This window comes from Oncorhynchus tshawytscha, linkage group LG19 (assembly GCF_018296145.1).
Source record: "Oncorhynchus tshawytscha isolate Ot180627B linkage group LG19, Otsh_v2.0, whole genome shotgun sequence".
NCBI classification, from domain to species: domain Eukaryota; kingdom Metazoa; phylum Chordata; class Actinopteri; order Salmoniformes; family Salmonidae; genus Oncorhynchus; species Oncorhynchus tshawytscha.
In genome coordinates, this window is record NC_056447.1 from 31,148,025 (window position 1) to 31,165,349 (window position 17,325).

A 17,325-nucleotide genomic window follows, 5' to 3' on the forward strand; every position below is an offset into this window, starting at 1 on the left:
GCAGTGCGTGTGTGTGCGCCAACCCTTTTTTGTCCCCCACTGGCTCCCATCCCATAATACGACCAGACCTCACTGATGAATTATTTGCCCAGTGAGGTGTATCCACGGGAACCATGCATTCCTGACACACATCATAGAGAGAGAGACACACACACACCCTTGAACGAGGGAGGGAGGGATAGAAAGAAGGAGCATACTGAGTGTGTGAGTGATACTGAGAAGAGGAGTGAGCAGAGTGAACCTGTAACTCAGTCTAACACACACAGACGGAGGGATCTTTACAGCAGCAACGGAAGCAGCAGGAGCGTGGTGTGGGACAGAGAGGGATGTTGTCTGGCTGAGCTGGGACCTCTCCCTCTCCTGTCTGTCTGATGGAGAGCAGAGGGACGCAGCACAGTGAGTACTACAGGCTGTGTGTGTGTGTGTGTGTGTGTGTGTGTGTGTGTGTGTGTGTGTGTGTGTGCGTGTGCATCCAGAAGATATAGATTGAGGTAGGGTTTGGGGAGTTGTGAAGGGCTAAGGAAGAGAGACAATGATCAAGAGGAAGAGATTGAAATTGTTGGTGTTGCTGTGTGCCCAGCTAACACAGCATATATGTCTTAGCACTTGGTGAAGGCGGGGTTGACCTATGGTTATTTTGCATACAACCTTCCCACAATGTTCTGGGAATGGTGCAGGATAGTTGCTTGGCTTTGGAACAATTCTCAGGACATTTAAGGAACTTGACAAAATCATGTTATTTTCTTGGTACTTCATTACTTTAACAGAAAGTTCAAACATGGTAACATTTAATATATATATCTTTTGTCATGTTCTAGGATTGTTCTCCTACTGGTTTGACATTGAGCATTTTCTCAATTAGTTCAGAGAATATGAAGAAACAACGTTCTTCTGTTGGAATTTCAATACTTCAACAAAACGTTTCCAACAGATTTCCTCACGGTTCTATTTTAAGTAATGTTCAAAAAAATGTTTTAACAACGTTGAGAAACAACGTTCTTCAGGTTTCCTTGTGGTTCTATTTAAAGGCATGTTCTCAGAACATTATGAAAACGTTCCATAAAAACGACACAAAAACATTAGTAATGTTTAAATAACTTTTTAATTATTATATTGAAAATCCTATACATTCCGTCTTCTGCATCAACAAAACTCTCTCTATCCTATGTCTTGTTAAGTGCGTTCAGGTGTGTTGGTCGAGCCCACTAATTGGCCACACCTGATTTGAATGAGTGCTTGTTTCCTCTGAAATGGGGTCCGTTTGAATAGACCAAAATTAACAGTTTTGTATGAGTTAAAAAAAACACCAGCTCCATCCTGGTGGAGCAGTGGACTAGTTCCATGCCTAGAGAATAGAAGATCATAGGTTCAAATCTCACTGATGCTGTGCCACAAATGATTAATTCCTAAGCAAATTAATTTCCATGTGTCCTATCTGTACCTGGAGTTCAAAAATGTTAACCTAAGCTAGCAGTCTTTTTGGAAAATTCAGTGAATGTTTTATGGAAGTTATACAAAACAAAACTCTAAATAACCTCTAATTTCTGTTCTCAGAACATTAACAAAACCTCCCAGGAAAACTTTCAGGAACCCATAGTAAAATGTTCTCAGAACCTCCCGGCAACCTAAAAATTAACGTTCCCAGAACATGTTTAAAAAACGTTAAGTTTTACCGGTCAGGAAACGTATGACTTCGTTCCCAGAACCAATGGGAAACCAAAGACGTAGGTTCCCACAACTTCCAAAGAACCAAATGTGCTAGCTGGGTGTGTAGGAATATATATGGTGACTGCTGTGCTACTTCCTGAGAGCATTGGCAGAGAGAGGCATGGAAAAATCTAACGGGGAATGTGTGTATACATTGAAGGGTATGTTGTTTTCTAGTGGAGGAGAAGAGGGATATGGCTCCAGTTTTTTGTATTCTGACTTTGAGGTGTGTGTTGTCTGTGTTCTGCAGGTGAGCTGATACTAAGGTGTGTGGGGTCGAGGTGAAAGAGGAGTTCGCTGGGAATCATGTGATTGGACAGCGATGTTTACCTGCATCATGTGACTTCACAGAGAAGATTATACTATAGGGTCTCCATTATGGCTGTTGTGATGTGTATCTCTCTCTTCCTCTTCCTGCTCCTCCTCTTCCTCTCCCTCACTCCTCCCCTCCATCTGCATGCCTTCCCCCTGGCGACAGAGGCACCACCTCACCCACACACAGACACACAGACAGATGTACAGGTTTCACACAGCCCTTTAGGGGCATCCTGGGCTCTGGTAGGCCTCAACACTGGAGCCAGAATGGCCGACTCTCTGGGTTGGTTTCCAGGGCTGAGGGGCCCCATACTGGAACCTGAGGAAACTGAGAAACAGGACTACACAGACGAGTTTCAAGGAACTATTGGTGAATACCATGATTTTCTGGAAAGCCCTGAGCAGTCACCTAAAACTGTCCCCAGACAAACAGGGCTGGAGACATTCAGATTCACAGAGGCAGACGGTGTCACTGCATGGATGGAAATCAAACCCCCAACTGGGACCTTATTTAGGAATGGACTACCAGACAGGATCCAGGATGGAGATCCTGAAAACGAGCTGAAAGAGAGCAACACCAGGGAGAAGGCTGGATCCCCACTAACAACTTCACAGGATGGACAGACTCCTCTGATACATCTGTCACTCCCACAGAATGGAGATAGTATTGGTAGACCAACACCCATCCTTCTCTTTCGCTCTGACTATACAGAGACCCCAGGCTTTAATCCACTCACTAGGCCTACTTTACCAACCTCAGTGACAGCACAGCTAGGCTCCACTACGGACCCGGACCAAGACCAACCCATAGCCTTGGCCACAGACAAAGGGTTGCTATCTCTGGACCAAACAGCCACCCCACACAGAGACATGATGGAAGGAGATATCGTGATGGAGACTGGAGACTTCTCAGAATTGGAGGACGACACAGAAAACCTCACAGATTCAGACACAGGTAAGACAAACTTCTCAAATCCAACCCCCATTCCCGTCTTATAGTTATATGTCTGCTTTTACAATACCCTCAGGATGTTAGTAAGAAAGAATAAGATATTGATCAGAAATAATTGTCCTATTTTTCTATTTTGTGTAACACTGGTGAATTAACTGATTTACTGTGGAAGTGTGACGAGTATCCCCTTATATATTTCCCTTCATGACATCCTACCTCTGATGTCAGGAAATGTGTATTTTATGTTTCCATACCTCTGTAGCAGTACATAATAGTTAGTGGTAGTATGTTTTCTGTTGAAGTCAAATCAAATCAAATCTTATTGTCACATACACATGGTTAGCAGATGTTAATGCGAGTGTAGCGAAATGGTTGTGCTTCTAGTTACGACAATGCAGTAATAACCAACGCGTAATCTAACCTAACAATTTCACAACAACTACCTTATACACACAAGTGTAAAGGGATGAAGAATATGTACATAAAGTTATATGAATGAGTGATGGTACAGAACGGCTTAGGCAAGATGCAGTAGATGGTATCGAGTAGAGTATATACATGAGAAGAGTAATGTAGGGTATGTAAACATATAAAAGTGGCATTGTTTAAAGTGGCTAGTGATACATGTATTACATAAAGATGGCCAGATGCAGTAGATGGTATAGAGTCCAGTATATACATATGAGATGGGTAATGTAGGGTATGTAAACATTATATGAAGTGGCATTGTTTAAAGTGGCTAGTGATACATTTATTACATACATTTTTCCATTATTAAAGTGGCTGGAGTTGAGTCAGTATGTTGGCAGCAGCCACTCAATGTTAGTGGTGGCTGTTTAACAGTCTGATGGCCTTGAGATAGAAGCTGTTTTTCAGTCTCTCGGTCCCTGCTTTGGTGCACCTGTACTGACCTCGACTTCTGGATGATAGCGGGGTGAACAGGCAGTGGCTCGGGTGGTTGTTGTCCTTGATGATCTTTATGGCCTTCCTGTGACATTGGGTGGTGTAGGTGTCCTGGAGGGCAGGTAGTTTGCCCCCGGTGATGCGTTGTGCAGACCTCACTACCCTCTGGAGAGTCTTACGGTTGTGGGCGGAGCAGTTGCTGTACCAGGCGGTGATACAGCCTGACAGGATGCTCTCGATTGTGCATCTGTAAAAGTTTGTGAGTGCTTTTGGTGACAAGCCAAATTTCTTCAGCCTCCTGAGGTTGAAGAGGCGCTTGCTGTGCCTTCTTCACCACGCTGTCTGTGTGGGTTGACCAATTCAGTTTGTCCATGATGTGTACGCCGAGGAACTTAAAACTTATTACCCTCTCCACTACTGTCCCATCGATGTGGATAGGGGGGTGCTGCTCCCTCTGCTGTTTCCTGAAGTCCACAATCATCTCCTTTGTTTTGTTGACATTGAGTGTGAAGTTATTTTCCTGACACCACACTTCGACTGCCCTCACCTCCTCCCTGTAGGCCGTCTCGTCGTTGTTGGTAATCAAGCCTACCACTGTAGTGTCGTCTGCAAACTTGATGATTGAGTTGGAGGCATGCATGGCCACACAGTCGTGGGTGAACAGGGAGTACAGGAGATGGCTCAGAATGCACCCTTGTGGGGCCCCAGTGTTGAGGATCAGCGGGATGGAGATGTTGTTACCTACCCTCACCACCTGGGGGCGGCCCGTCAGGAAGTCCAGTACCCAGTTGCACAGGGCGGGGTCGAGATCCAGGGTCTTGAGCTTGATGACGAGATTGGAGGGTACTATGGTGTTAAATGCTGAGCTGTAGTCGATGAACAGCATTCTCACATACGTAGGTATTCCTCTTGTCCAGATGGGTTAGGGTCGTGTGCAGTGTAGTTACGATTGCGTCGTCTGTGGACCTATTGGGGCGGTAAGCAAATTGGAGTGGGTCTAGGGTGTCAGGTAGGGTGGAGGTGATATGGTCATTGACTAGTCTCTCAAAGCACTTCATGATGACGGAAGTGAGTGCTACGGGGGCGGTAGTCGTTTAGCTCAGTTACCTTAGCTTTCTTGGGAACAGGAACAATGGTGGCCCTCTTGAAGCATGTGGGAACAGCAGACTGGGATAAGGTTTGATTGAATATGTCCGTAAACTGTTACTGTAATTTAGTTATTCCAATATGTTTTCATTAATTGAATTCCCTTAATCTATTTTATGAGAATTTGTAAGATTCTTGTTTGCATAAAATAGACGGAGACCAGACTTTTCAATAATAGGTAACATAATTTATTCTCGGAGCGCGCTGCCACGTTACCACGAGCAACAGTTTATATACAATAACATGACGTCACTTCATTGCTCCAAAAATGAATCTCCTCCTCCAGACCGGGTCAAAGGGAACTTTAAAAGTTAATTCTGAGTTCATTCTGACCCCCTAGCACATACACAGGACACACAACACAGCTGAATTAACTTTTGACTCCTCACCATTATCGATCACCATTTAGCTGACAGTTCTAATTAACAGAAAACCTAGGAATGCACTCACAGCCTTATCTAAAACACCCCAGAGCTCAGTTTCGTCGGTTCAACCATAGATTAACTACCTTATCTGTTTACTTAATCCACAACCCATTCCTTTCTTCCCAGTTGGAATGGTGTTCATTAACTTTAATTACCCCTTGTCCATGTCACACAATCCCTCCTTATGAACTCATATTGTTAATCAGATATAATAAAACAGAGTATAAATTTACTTAGTTACAGTTCCATTTAAAATGATTTGTTCAGTCATTTAATCATAATTTTCCTAACATAAACACACCAGCCAACTGGTCTGCGCATGCTCTGAGGACGCGGCTGGGGATGCCGTTTGGGCCTGCAGCCTTGCGAGGGTTAACATGTTTAAATGTTTTACTCACGTTGGCTGCAGTGAAGGAGAGTCCGCAGGTTTTGGTAGCGGGCCGAGTCAGTGGCACTGTATTGTCCTCAAAGCGAGCAAAGAAGTTTTTTAGTCTGTAGATTGATTGACTGTAGACCTAGCCACACACCTCTTGTGTCTGAGCCGTTGAATTGCGACTTTACTTTGTCTCTATACTGACGCTTAGCTTGTTTGATTGCCCTGCGGAGGGAATAGCTACACTGTTTGTATTAGGTCATGTTTCCGGTCTCCTTGCCCTGGTTAAAAGCAGTGGTTCAGTTTCGCGCGAATGCTGCCATCAATCCATGGTTTCTGGTTTGGGAATGTTTTAATAGTTGCTGTGGGTACGACATCACCGATGCACTTGCTAATAAACTCGCTCACCAAATCAGCGTATTCGTCAATGTTTGATGCAGTGCACAACATATCCCAATCCACGTGATCAAAGCAATCTTGAAGTGTGGAATCAGATTGGTCGGACCAGCTTTGAACAGACCTGATCGAGGGAGCTTCGTGTTTTAGTATCTGTCTATAGGCTGGAAGCAACAAAATGGAGTCGTGGTCAGCTTTTCTGAAAGGAGGGCGGGGGAGGGCCTTATATGCTTCGTGGAAGTTAGAATAACAATGATCCAGGGTTTTACCAGCCCAGGTAGCACAATCGATATGCTGATAGAATTAGGTGAGTCTTGTTTTCAGATTAGCCTTGTTAAAATCCCCAGCTACAATGAATGCAGCCTCAGGATATGTGGTTTCCAGTTTACATAGAGTCAAATAAAGTTTGTTCAGGGCCATCGATGTGTCTGCTTGGGGGAGAATATATGCGGCTGTGATTATGATCGAAGAGAATTCTCTTGGTAGATAATGCTGGTCGACATCTGATTGTAAGGAATTCTAAATCAGGTGAACAGAAAGACTTGAGTTCCTGTATGTTGTTATGATCACACCACGTCTCATTAATCATAAGGCATACCCCCCCGCCCTTCTTCTTACCAGAAAGATGCTTGTTTCTGTTTCTTGTTTCAATGTGTGAAGAAACCAGCTGGCTGTACCAACTCCGATAGCGTTTCTCGAGTGAGCCATGTTTCTGTGAAGCAAAGAACGTTACATTCTCTGATGTCTCTCTGGAATGCTACCCTTGCTTGGATTTCATCAACCTTGTTGTCAAGAGACTGGACATTGGCGAGTAGTATGCTCGGGAGCGGTGTGCGATGTGCCCGTCTCCGGAGCCTGACCAGAAGACCGCTTCATCTGCCCCTTTTACAGCATCGTTCTTTTGGTTCGCCTGCTGGGATCCGATCCATTGTCCTGGGTGGTGGGCAAAACACATGATCCGCTTTGGGAAAGTCGCATTCCTGGTCGTAATGATGGTGAGTTGACATTGCTCTTATATCCAGTAGTTCCTCCCGACTGTATGTAATAAAACCTTAGATTACCTGGGGTACCAATGTAAGAAATAACACGTAAAAAAACAAAATACTGCATAGTTTCCTAGGAACGCGAAGCGAGGCGGCCTTCTCTGTCGGCGCCCGGAAGTAAGTGTGTGTTGGAAAGGAATGGGACTTGTCTGCTCTTTCTTCTCTGTGCCACAGTGTGTGTGTGTGTGTGTGATATGTATTCTGCCAGCAAACACGGTTGTTTTATATTCACAGGGCAGTTTACTCCATGCCTCCTCATCTCCCACTCCTTCAATCCCCGTTCTCTTCTCCCCTCTCTCAATCCCCCCTTCATCTCCCATTCATCTCTACCACTCCCTCTTTCTCCTCTGTCACAGACACACTATCTCCCTCCCCTGCTGTCCTGTCTTCTTTAACAGCTAAACTGAGGGAGACTGTGAATTAATTCCATGTGAATAACAGTAAATGAGATGAATGGCAAAACATAGCTGGACTGGTGGTTGTCGGACATCCCAGAGTCGCCTCTTCACTGTTGACGTTGAGACTGGTGTTTTGCAGGTACTATTTCTTGAAGCTGCCAGTTGAGGCCTTGTGAATTGTCTGTTTCTCAAACTAGACACTCTAATGTACTTGTCCTCTTGCTCAGTTGTGCACCGGGCCTCCCACTCCTCTTTCTATTCTGGTTAGTGCCAGATTGCGCTATTTTGTGAAGGGAGTAGTACACAGCATTGTATGAGATCAGATACTTAACTAGTCTAAAGAAGGACAGTTGTATTGCTTCTTTAATCAGAACAACAGTTTTTAGCTGTGCTATCATAATTGCAAAAGGGTTTTCTAATGATCAATTAGACTTTTAAAATGATAAACTTGGATTAGCTAACACAGCGTGCCTTTGGAGTGATGGTTGCTGATAATGGTCTGTACGCCTATGTAGATATTCCATAATAAATCAGCCGTTTCCAGCTACAATAGTAATTTACAACATTAACAATGTCCACCCTGTATTTCTGATCAATTTGATGTTATTTTAATTTAATGAACAAATAATGTGCTTTTCTTTCAAAAACAAGCACATTTCTAAGTGACCACAAACTTTTGAACTGTAGTTTGAGTATATATATATATACTGTATATATACACATACTACTATATACACATACTATATATATATATATAGTATGTGTATATAGTAGTATGTGTATAGTAGTATGTCTATATATATATGTATATACATACGCACACACACACATATATATACTGTATATATATGTGTGTGTGTGTGTGTGTGTGTGTGTGTGTGTGTGTGTGTGTGTGTGTGTGTGTGTGTGTGTGTGTGTGTGTGTGTGTGTGTGTGTGTGTGTGTGTGTGTGTGTGTGTGTGTGTGTGTGTGTGTGTGTGTGTGTGCGTGTGTGTATATACATTTGAAGTCGGAAGTTTACATACACTCAGCCAAATACATTTAAACTCAGTTTTTCACAATTCCTGACATTTAATCCTATTACAAATTTCCTGTCTAAAGTCAGTTAGGATCACCACTTTATTTTAAGAATGTGAAATGTCAGAATAATAGTAGAGAGAATTATTTATTTTTACTTTTATTTCTTAAATCACATTCCCAGTGGGTCAGAAGTTTACATACACTCAATTAGTATTTCATAGCATTGCCTTTTTAACTTGGGTCAACCATTTCGGGTAGCCTTCCAAAAGCTTCCCACAATAAGTTGGGTGAATTTTGGCCCATTCCTCCTGACAGAGCTGGTGAAACTGAGTCAGGTTTGTTGGTCTCCTTGCTCGCACACGCTTTTTCAGTTCTGCCCACAAATGTTCTATAGGATTGAGGTCAGGGCTTTGTGATGGCCACTCCAATATCTTGACTTTGTTGTCCTTAAGCCATTTTGCCACGTCTTTGGAAGTATGCTTGGGGTCATTGTACATTTGGAAGACCCATTTGCGACCAAGCTTTAACTTCCTGACTGATGTCTTGAGATGTTGCTTCAATATATCCACATAATTTTCCATCCTCATGATAACATCTATTTTGTGAAGTGCACCAGTCCCTCCTGCAGCAAAGCACCCCCATAACGTGATGCTGCCACCCCCGTGCTTCACAGTTGGGATGGTGTTCTTCGGCTTGCAAGCATCCCCTTTTTTCCTCCAAACATAACGATGGTCATTATGGCCAAACAGTTCTATTTTTGTTTCATCAGACCAGAGGACATTTCTCCAGAAAGTACGATCTTTGTCCTCATGTGCAGTTACAACCCGTATTCTGGCTTTTTTATGGTGGTTTTGGAGCAGTGGTTTCTTCCTTGCTGAGCGGCCTTTCAGGTTATGTCGATATAGGGCTCGTTTTACTGTGGATATAGGTACTTTGTACCGGTTTCCTCCAGCATCATCACAAGGTCCTTTGCTGTTGTTTTGGGATTGAGTCTCACTTTTCGCACCAACATACGTTAATCTCTAGGAGACAGAACGCGTCTCCTTCCTGAGCGGTATAATGGCTGCGTGGTCCCCTGGTGTTTATACTTGCGTATTATTGTTTGTACAGATGAACATGATACCTTCAGGCGTTTGGAAATTGCTCCCAGGGATGAACCAGACTTGTGGAGGTCAATGTGGAGGTGTACATTTTTTTTTAGGTCTTGGATTATTTATTTTGATTTTCCCATGATGTCAAGCAAAGAGGCACTGAGTTTGAAGGTAGGCTTTGAAATACATCCACAGGTACATCTCCAATGGACTCAAATTTAGTTAATTAGCCTATCAGAAGTTTCTAAAGTCATGACAGCTGTTTAAAGGCCCAGTCAACTTCGTGTATGTAAACTTCTATCCCACTGGAATTGTGATACAGTGAATTTTAAGTGAAATAATCTGTAAGCAATTGTTGGAAAAATGACTTGTGTCATGCACAAAGTAGATGTCCTAACCGACCTAACCAAAACTATAGTTTGTTAACAAGAAATTTGTGGAGTGGTTAAAAAACAAGTTTTAATGAGTGTATTTAAGTGTATGTATACTTACAACTTCAACTGTATGTTGGGTATAGTGTGTATATTTGTGTTGTATTGTACAGTGCGCATTTGGAAATGAGACCTAAATCTCAACTTGTCTTCCCTGTTAAAATAAAGATAAAACAAACACATGCACATGTAACAGTTTACCTTCCGTCCCTCTCCTCGCCCCGAACCAGACAAACTCTGCACACATAGACAACAGCCACCCTCGAAGCATCATTACCCATCATGCCACAAAAGCCACGACCCTTGCAGAGCAAGGGGAACAACTCCTTCAAGGTCTCTGAGCGAGAGACGTCACCGATTGAAACGCTATTAGCTCCCACCACCGCTAACTAGCTAGCCATTTCATATCAGTTACAGTCAACCCCCTTTTGACCTCCTCCTTTCCCACAGCAACCAGTGATCCGGGTGAGCAGCATCAATGTAACAGTTTCACCTTCCGTCCCTCTCTGGGCTCGAACCAGAGACCCTCTGCACACATACAACAGTCACCCTTGAAGCATTGCTACCCATCACGACACAAAAGCTGCAGCCCTTGCAGAGCAAGGGGAACAACTACTTCAAGGTCTCAGAGCGAGTGACGTCACCGATTGAAACGCTATTAGCTAACTCGGTAGCCATTTCACATCGGTTGCACACACATGCATGTGAAGAGGAGGGACCAGAGGTCTTGTCGCAGAGCGGCAGGGTAGCCAAGTGGTTAGAGAGTTGGACTAGTAACCGGAAGGTTACAAGTTCAAACCCCCGAGCTGACAAGGTGCAAATCTGTCTTTCTGTTAACCCACTGTTCCTAGGCTGTCATTGAAAATAAGAATTTCTTCTTAACTGACTTGCCTAGTTAATTAAAGCTTTAAAAAAAAAAAATGTTTTTTAAATAAAACAGCTCCTATCCCTGTACTGTATTTCTCTATGAAGAGGCAGTAGGCAGGCACATAGGGAATATGTGCATCTACATTATTCAGATGGTATGTATTCATAGGGGACAGACATATGGAAAGGGTATGTGCATCTACAATAGTATGTTATAAATTATGTAATGTTAGCGAGTGTGCCAGTTTCTGCAATCTATAAATAGTTCACAAATGAGAACAGCAATGGGGTCAATACTACCTAATCTGCCCAGTCTCTCTTTCCCTCCCTTGCTCCCCCTCTCTCCCCTGGCTCTCTCTCTCTGACCCAGTTAGAGATTCCCAGTTACGAGCATGTACTTTTGCACTCGCTGATGTTTCACCCTATGAAAGCCCTCAGATCTGGGGATAGGGGCAAGGAGTTGATTTGGGCATCAGTTTCAACCATCTTTGTTTCTGTTTTACAGGTGTGTCTCCAGAGAAGGTGTGGCCTAAGGCAGCCACCAATGAGACACCTATCCTCGACTGCAGCCTGGAGACCAAGGCCACACCCTGCAACACAAATCAATCCTGGAGCCCTGTTTACCCTGATGACATCATCTCAAATAAATCCCAGCACCCCATTCTGTCTCTAACCCCTCCTCTCTTCGTGCCTCTGTATTCTGATTGGAACTCAGCTCTGGCCACCTGGGGCTTTGCCTGGGAGGTCCACATCTACGGTCTAGGATCTGTGTTCGCTGCATTAGGTCTGATATCTGTACTCTGCCTGTTAGGCCTGCCCCTGCGCTGCCCCCCTGGAAGCCCCTACTTCACCCTGCTGCATCTGTTCCTCCTGGCCACTGGAGGCACTAGAGCATTCACTCTGCTGTATGATGCTTATAGTCACCAGGACCGCCTGTCTGCTCTGGGCTCTCTCCTACTTTCTGAGCTACCCTTACCCTGCCTTACCTCTGCCTTCTCCCTCTCCTTCCTCCTCATCTCCCTCCGTTCTCGCATGCACCTCTCCCTCCCTTTCTCCCTCTCTCTCTCCCTCCCTCTCTCAGCTCTACCCCGGCCCTGTCTCTTGTTCTCCCTTTCCCTGTTGCACTTTGGGGCCTCCCTGGGCTCCATAACTCTCTTCCATGTATTCCCCAGCCTCCCTGTCCTCCTACTACTCCCCCAGGGAGTGTTCATCCTCCTCTGCCTCCTCCTCCCCTGCTCCTTCCTCCTCTTCTACTGCTTTGTACGACAAGACACCAAGCATGTCCAACGGTTGAGTGATGGTGAAGGAGAGGTAACAGGTTCCCCGGTGTTGGTGGGGCGGCCGTCCCGCTGCCCATTCGCTGAGGCTGGGGAGTGGAGCAGGGCGGCAGGGGCTGGGGTAGGAGGGTCTCTGTGCCTGTTAAGCTGTGGGGGGCTCCAGCTGTATGGGATGTTACATGCAATGGGGTTTGGAGGGGTGAGTGCTGGGGCGGGGTTTCAGCCCTGGCCTTGGTGGGGCTACCAGCTGGGCTGCAGGCTCTGTGAGGTGGGGGTGTGTCTTTCCTTGTCAATCATCGGCACTCATCCCCTCCTCTTCTTTTGCTCCAACTCCTGCCCCTGGACTAAACCCAACTGCAACCCCCGTCCGGGGTCCTGGGTGCAGCTGCCCTGTGCCTCACCCTCAGGAGGGCCTAGCCACCCCCTTCCCCTCTCCCCAGCCCTCCCCCCTCCCTACCCCTGGTCCCTGGGGAAGGAAGAGAAGGTGGTGGTGTGTGATGTCATCAGTAAGCGCCAGTCCGAAGCGTTCCCCCTTTATACACTAATGGACCCCCCCTCAAACGGACTGAACCTGCATCCTAACCTTAACACCCACCCTGGCCAGACCAGAACCTCAAGACACCCCCACCTCCCTGACCCTCCCAGCCCACCATGGATGCCTCAAGCTGGGGTTGCATCCCAGGGCTCTTCCCAGGCTAGTCTAGTTCTGGACACTGACTCCACAATGTACCTGCGCCCCCCCTCTCCAATCGACCTGTCCCGGAGCATAGACCAGGCCCTGTACAGCGAAACCCTGTTCCCCCACAGTCTCTTCAGTCATCCCAGGCTACTCCACGCATCCTCCAGCCTCTCCTTGAATTCCCCTGGCTCCCACCTCAGCCAGAGTGCCTCACAACCTGGACACAGCTCAGCCGACAGCTCCCTCTACCGGAGCACTTCCTGTAGAGATGTTGATATGTCTCCTACACGGCCTCCCCAGCCAGGGTGCTTCCTCCCAGGCCACGGTGATCCCATCTCTCCCCCTGAGCGCTGGTGGAGAGGTAGTAACTCCAGCTGCATGTGCCAGGAATCCCTGAGTGGGTCTTCCCAGGGTCTGTTCTCCAGCCCGGGGACAGGAGTGGCGCATTCGCATCCCCACTCCACGAGAGGGCAGCTCCCCTCCCAGAGCAGTCTGCCCAGGATGCTCCCCAACCTCTCCCACCACAGACGCTACCGCACCCTCAGCTTCGCCTCGCAGGACAGTCAGGGGGAGGGGCGGCTGGCGGGCAGAGAGGACCTGAGTGAAAGCAGGTTGCTGGAACGGGATCTGGCCGTACAAGCGGAGTTCGTCAACGTGTGCCGACAGATCGATGCTCTTAGCGTGTGCAGTGACACTATTGACCTGTAGGTCGATACTACTGGGTTTGAACCATGAGTCATCTATGCGCCACAAGACACTGTTAGTCTGCAGAGCTAAACCAATATATTTATCTGTTATGTAAGGACATAAGGATATGATGTAAAATGCACAGAGATTACATATTGACCTCTAGAGAGATCTAAGGACTTAACTGATAAGCTAACGTTTGTGTTTGAGTGGTTAACATTGAGCACAATTAGCTTTTTCACTGCTACATCAGACGTGTTTGGAGGCATTACTATTAATTACAGTTTTCTGGGATTCTACATGTATAAAATAGACATAAGTTAGACTTAATTAGAACTAAATAAAGAGATACAGCTCTGTTTGATTAGTTATAAGTGTACAGTTATAGAGTTACAATATGTGCTAAATGAAACAACTTTCTGAACCAACCAATGTGGAGTAGATTAGAACACTAATGTCAGTGTAGTGTTGACGATAGTCATAGATATTTGCAAGATCACTTCATGCTTTAGTGGTACTTACTGGGGGAGAGTGAACATAGTGTAACAGATACTGTCATACCTTACATTATATCTGTTTTTTTATTAAAACATTTGTTTTTATAAAGCATTTATAACTGGTGTCCTACCACAAGGGTATCTGTTTAAGTCGCAACAGCAATATCAACCAGGAGTTGTGTTAGAGTGTCCAAGTGCCAAATGTTGCTATGGAACCAACACCAAATCAATCTGAGAGATCTAACAACGTTTTTCAGACAGGAACTAATCTAACTGAAATCCTCTGATATTCACAATGACTTCAAACCTTTTTTCTACAAAGAGTATATGTGTCATACTGTACATACATCATTAAAGGCTGTGTAAAATGTTTTATTTGTGAATACAATGTACATGGAAAACATTTATACTGTATGGCATGTATCATAGACAAGGTATGATAAACAAAACATTAACATTATGATGTTTGAAAACATAAGTCAATAATTGTAGTGTATGAACATACAACAGATACACTATAGATAATACTGTAGACCTTTAGGGATTCTCCAACTCTATACATTGTCATGAGCTTCAGGCCATATCACATGGAGATGTTTCAGTTGAACTTACAGTACCTGTCAAAAGATTGGACACACCTACTCATTCAAGGCTTTTTCTTCATTTTTACTGATTTCTACATTGTAGAATAATAGTGACGACATCAAAACTATGAATTACACATATGGAAACATGTAGTAACCAAAAAAGTATTAAAGAAATTAAAATATATTTTAGATTCCACCCTTTACCTTGATGACAGCTTTGCACACTCTTGGCACTATCCCAAACAGTTTCACCTGGAATATTTTTACAACAGTCTTGAAGGAGTTCCCACATATGCTGAGCACTTGTTAGCTGCTTTTCCTTCACTCTGCCGTCCAACTCATCCCAAACCATCTCAATTGGATTGAGGTTGGGTGATTTTGGAGGCCAGGTCATATGATGCAGTACTCCATCACTCTCCATTGACCTCTGTGAAGCATTTATTTGGGCTGAATTTTAGAGGATGGTACCTAATAAACTTATCCTCCGCAGCAGAGGTAACGCTGGGTCTTCCTTTCCTGTGGCGGTCCTCATGAGAGCCAGTTTCATCATAGCGCTTGATGTTTTTTTGTGACAGCACTTGAAGAAACTTTCAAAGTTCTTGAAATTTACCAGATTGACTGACCTTCATGTCTTAATAATTTGAGCTGTTCTTGCCATAATATGGACTTGGTCTTTTACCAAATAGGGCATTCTTCTGTATAACACAACTGATTGGCTCAAACGCATTAAGAAGGAAAGACATTCCACAAATGTACTTTTAACAAGACACACCTGTTAATTGAAATGCATTCCAGGTTACTACCTCATGGAGCTGGTTGAGTGAATGCCAAGAGTGTGCAAAGCTGTCATCGGAGAAAAGGGTGGCTAACACTTTTTTGGTTATTTCATAGTTATTTCATAGTTTTGATGTCTTCACTGTTATTCTACAATGAAAGAAAAACCCTTGAATGAGTAGGTGTGTACAAACTTTTCACTGGTACTGTAGGTGTTGAAAATTCAACATAGTTTGAGGGTTTTTTCAGTAGTCATTAGCAATAGTTAAAAATAGAAATAGTAATGAATTCAATGTCTGTTCATCTAGCTACCACAGATGTAAATCTGTAGTGTAAGCCTTGAGTGTGGTTTATGTTGCTATTAAACAGCTTAGGCTTGGGATAAGAATTAAAAATGGAGTGAGGAGAAAGGGGTGAAATAAGGAGAGAGAGAAAAGGGAGAAAGGGAGAAAAGGAACGAGTGAGGGAGCAAGCATAACAAAGACCAAATTGTCCTCTGTTGGTGTGGAAAAAATATGCTGTCGCAATGTTAGTGATGACGTTATGGGCAGCAACTGATGTAATGATGTCATGTAATGTCAATCAGCTCATTGATCATGATAGGCCTACACAACATACATACACCAAATAAAGAGATCAGTAGATTAGTCAAATTCTTTATTCTGGTTTATGCAACAGCATGGTACAGCTTGAGTGAATTAAAAGCCAGAGATTGAGATCACCAGGATAGAACAAAATAAATAACACTAATAAAACATCTGGTCAGCTTTTGTGCAACTTTCAGCACCCAAGGTTCACTTCACAAAGGTTAACACAACAGACAGAGTAGTTCTGTCGTTGCTGGTAGTTGACTAACTGATAGTGGTCTACTGTTATAAACTAGCTGCAGGTCTTCTACAGGAAGAAGATTTATGAAATGGAAGATGGATAAACAACATTTCTTCACTCACTGCCACCAGGTACAGATGTAGAATCTTCATTTGAGCCAGTTTGATATAGCAGGAAAATAATCCTGCATCAACAGAAATGTTGAATTATTAAGTGGATCACTGGAGGTTGGTGTGGTAATGGCTGGAGCAGAATAGGTGTGGAATGGTATCAAATACATCAAACATGGTTTCCATGTGTTTGATGCCATTCCTCCCCTCAGCAGCCTCCACTGATGTGGATTATAATTAAAATGTACATTTTTGAAGGGGTTGATACATTTTTTGTTGGGGCAAATCAAGTCTGACATTTTAAACTGGAAATTACAAACTTTAGAAGCCTTTTTCAAACTCAAATACACTACAAGCTTGCATTTCCTGCTGTGTAAGAACATTCTGAGCAACAAAATTGTGATCAAATTAAGATCCTACATCTGCAGTAGCAGTACATGCAGCCTGGTTAACAAGATAATTATAGAAAGACATCCAGGGGTGGTTTCCAGGACACACACTCTACATTGAGCATGATTATGTCCATGCCTAGGCTTAGTCTGTGTTCAGGAAACCAGCCCTAGGTATATTACACGGTATACAGTATTATATTGTGGCCTACATATATATATTCATTTTCTCAAATCCACTCAAGTACTACAGTATATATTTACAAATACATCATATTATTAACAGTCTACTGATAAACTAAAGACGAGGCCAAAGTCACTGTACAATTATGCTCTCATCAGATAACACATCACAAAACTTTACACAAAGACAAAACAGAATTTGGGTATCTACTTTCTATCTGTTTTGTTTGATTCCAAACTGATGAGAA

At 44.0% G+C, this 17,325-nt stretch overlaps 1 protein-coding gene across 1 annotated transcript; it reads left to right on the plus strand.

Moving 5' to 3' along the window:
* The first annotated feature begins 208 nt into the window (after positions 1 to 208).
* Positions 209 to 14,870, plus strand: LOC112218617 (proline-rich transmembrane protein 4-like). Its single transcript, XM_024379559.2, has 3 exons — positions 209 to 396; positions 1,958 to 2,977; positions 11,572 to 14,870. Exons 2-3 carry the CDS (start codon positions 2,086 to 2,088, stop codon positions 13,728 to 13,730), a joined length of 3,051 nt encoding a protein of 1,016 aa, XP_024235327.1. The 5' UTR covers positions 209 to 396; positions 1,958 to 2,085; the 3' UTR covers positions 13,731 to 14,870.
* The last annotated feature ends 2,455 nt before the right edge of the window (positions 14,871 to 17,325 follow it).

Coding starts and splice junctions, on each gene's coding strand:
- LOC112218617 (XM_024379559.2), top strand. CDS start 2,086: ATGGCTGTTGTGATGTGTATCTCTCTCTTCCTCTTCCTGCTCCTCCTC. Junction 2,978..11,571: donor CCTCACAGATTCAGACACAG/GTAAGACAAACT, acceptor TCTGTTTTACAG/GTGTGTCTCCAGAGAAGGTG.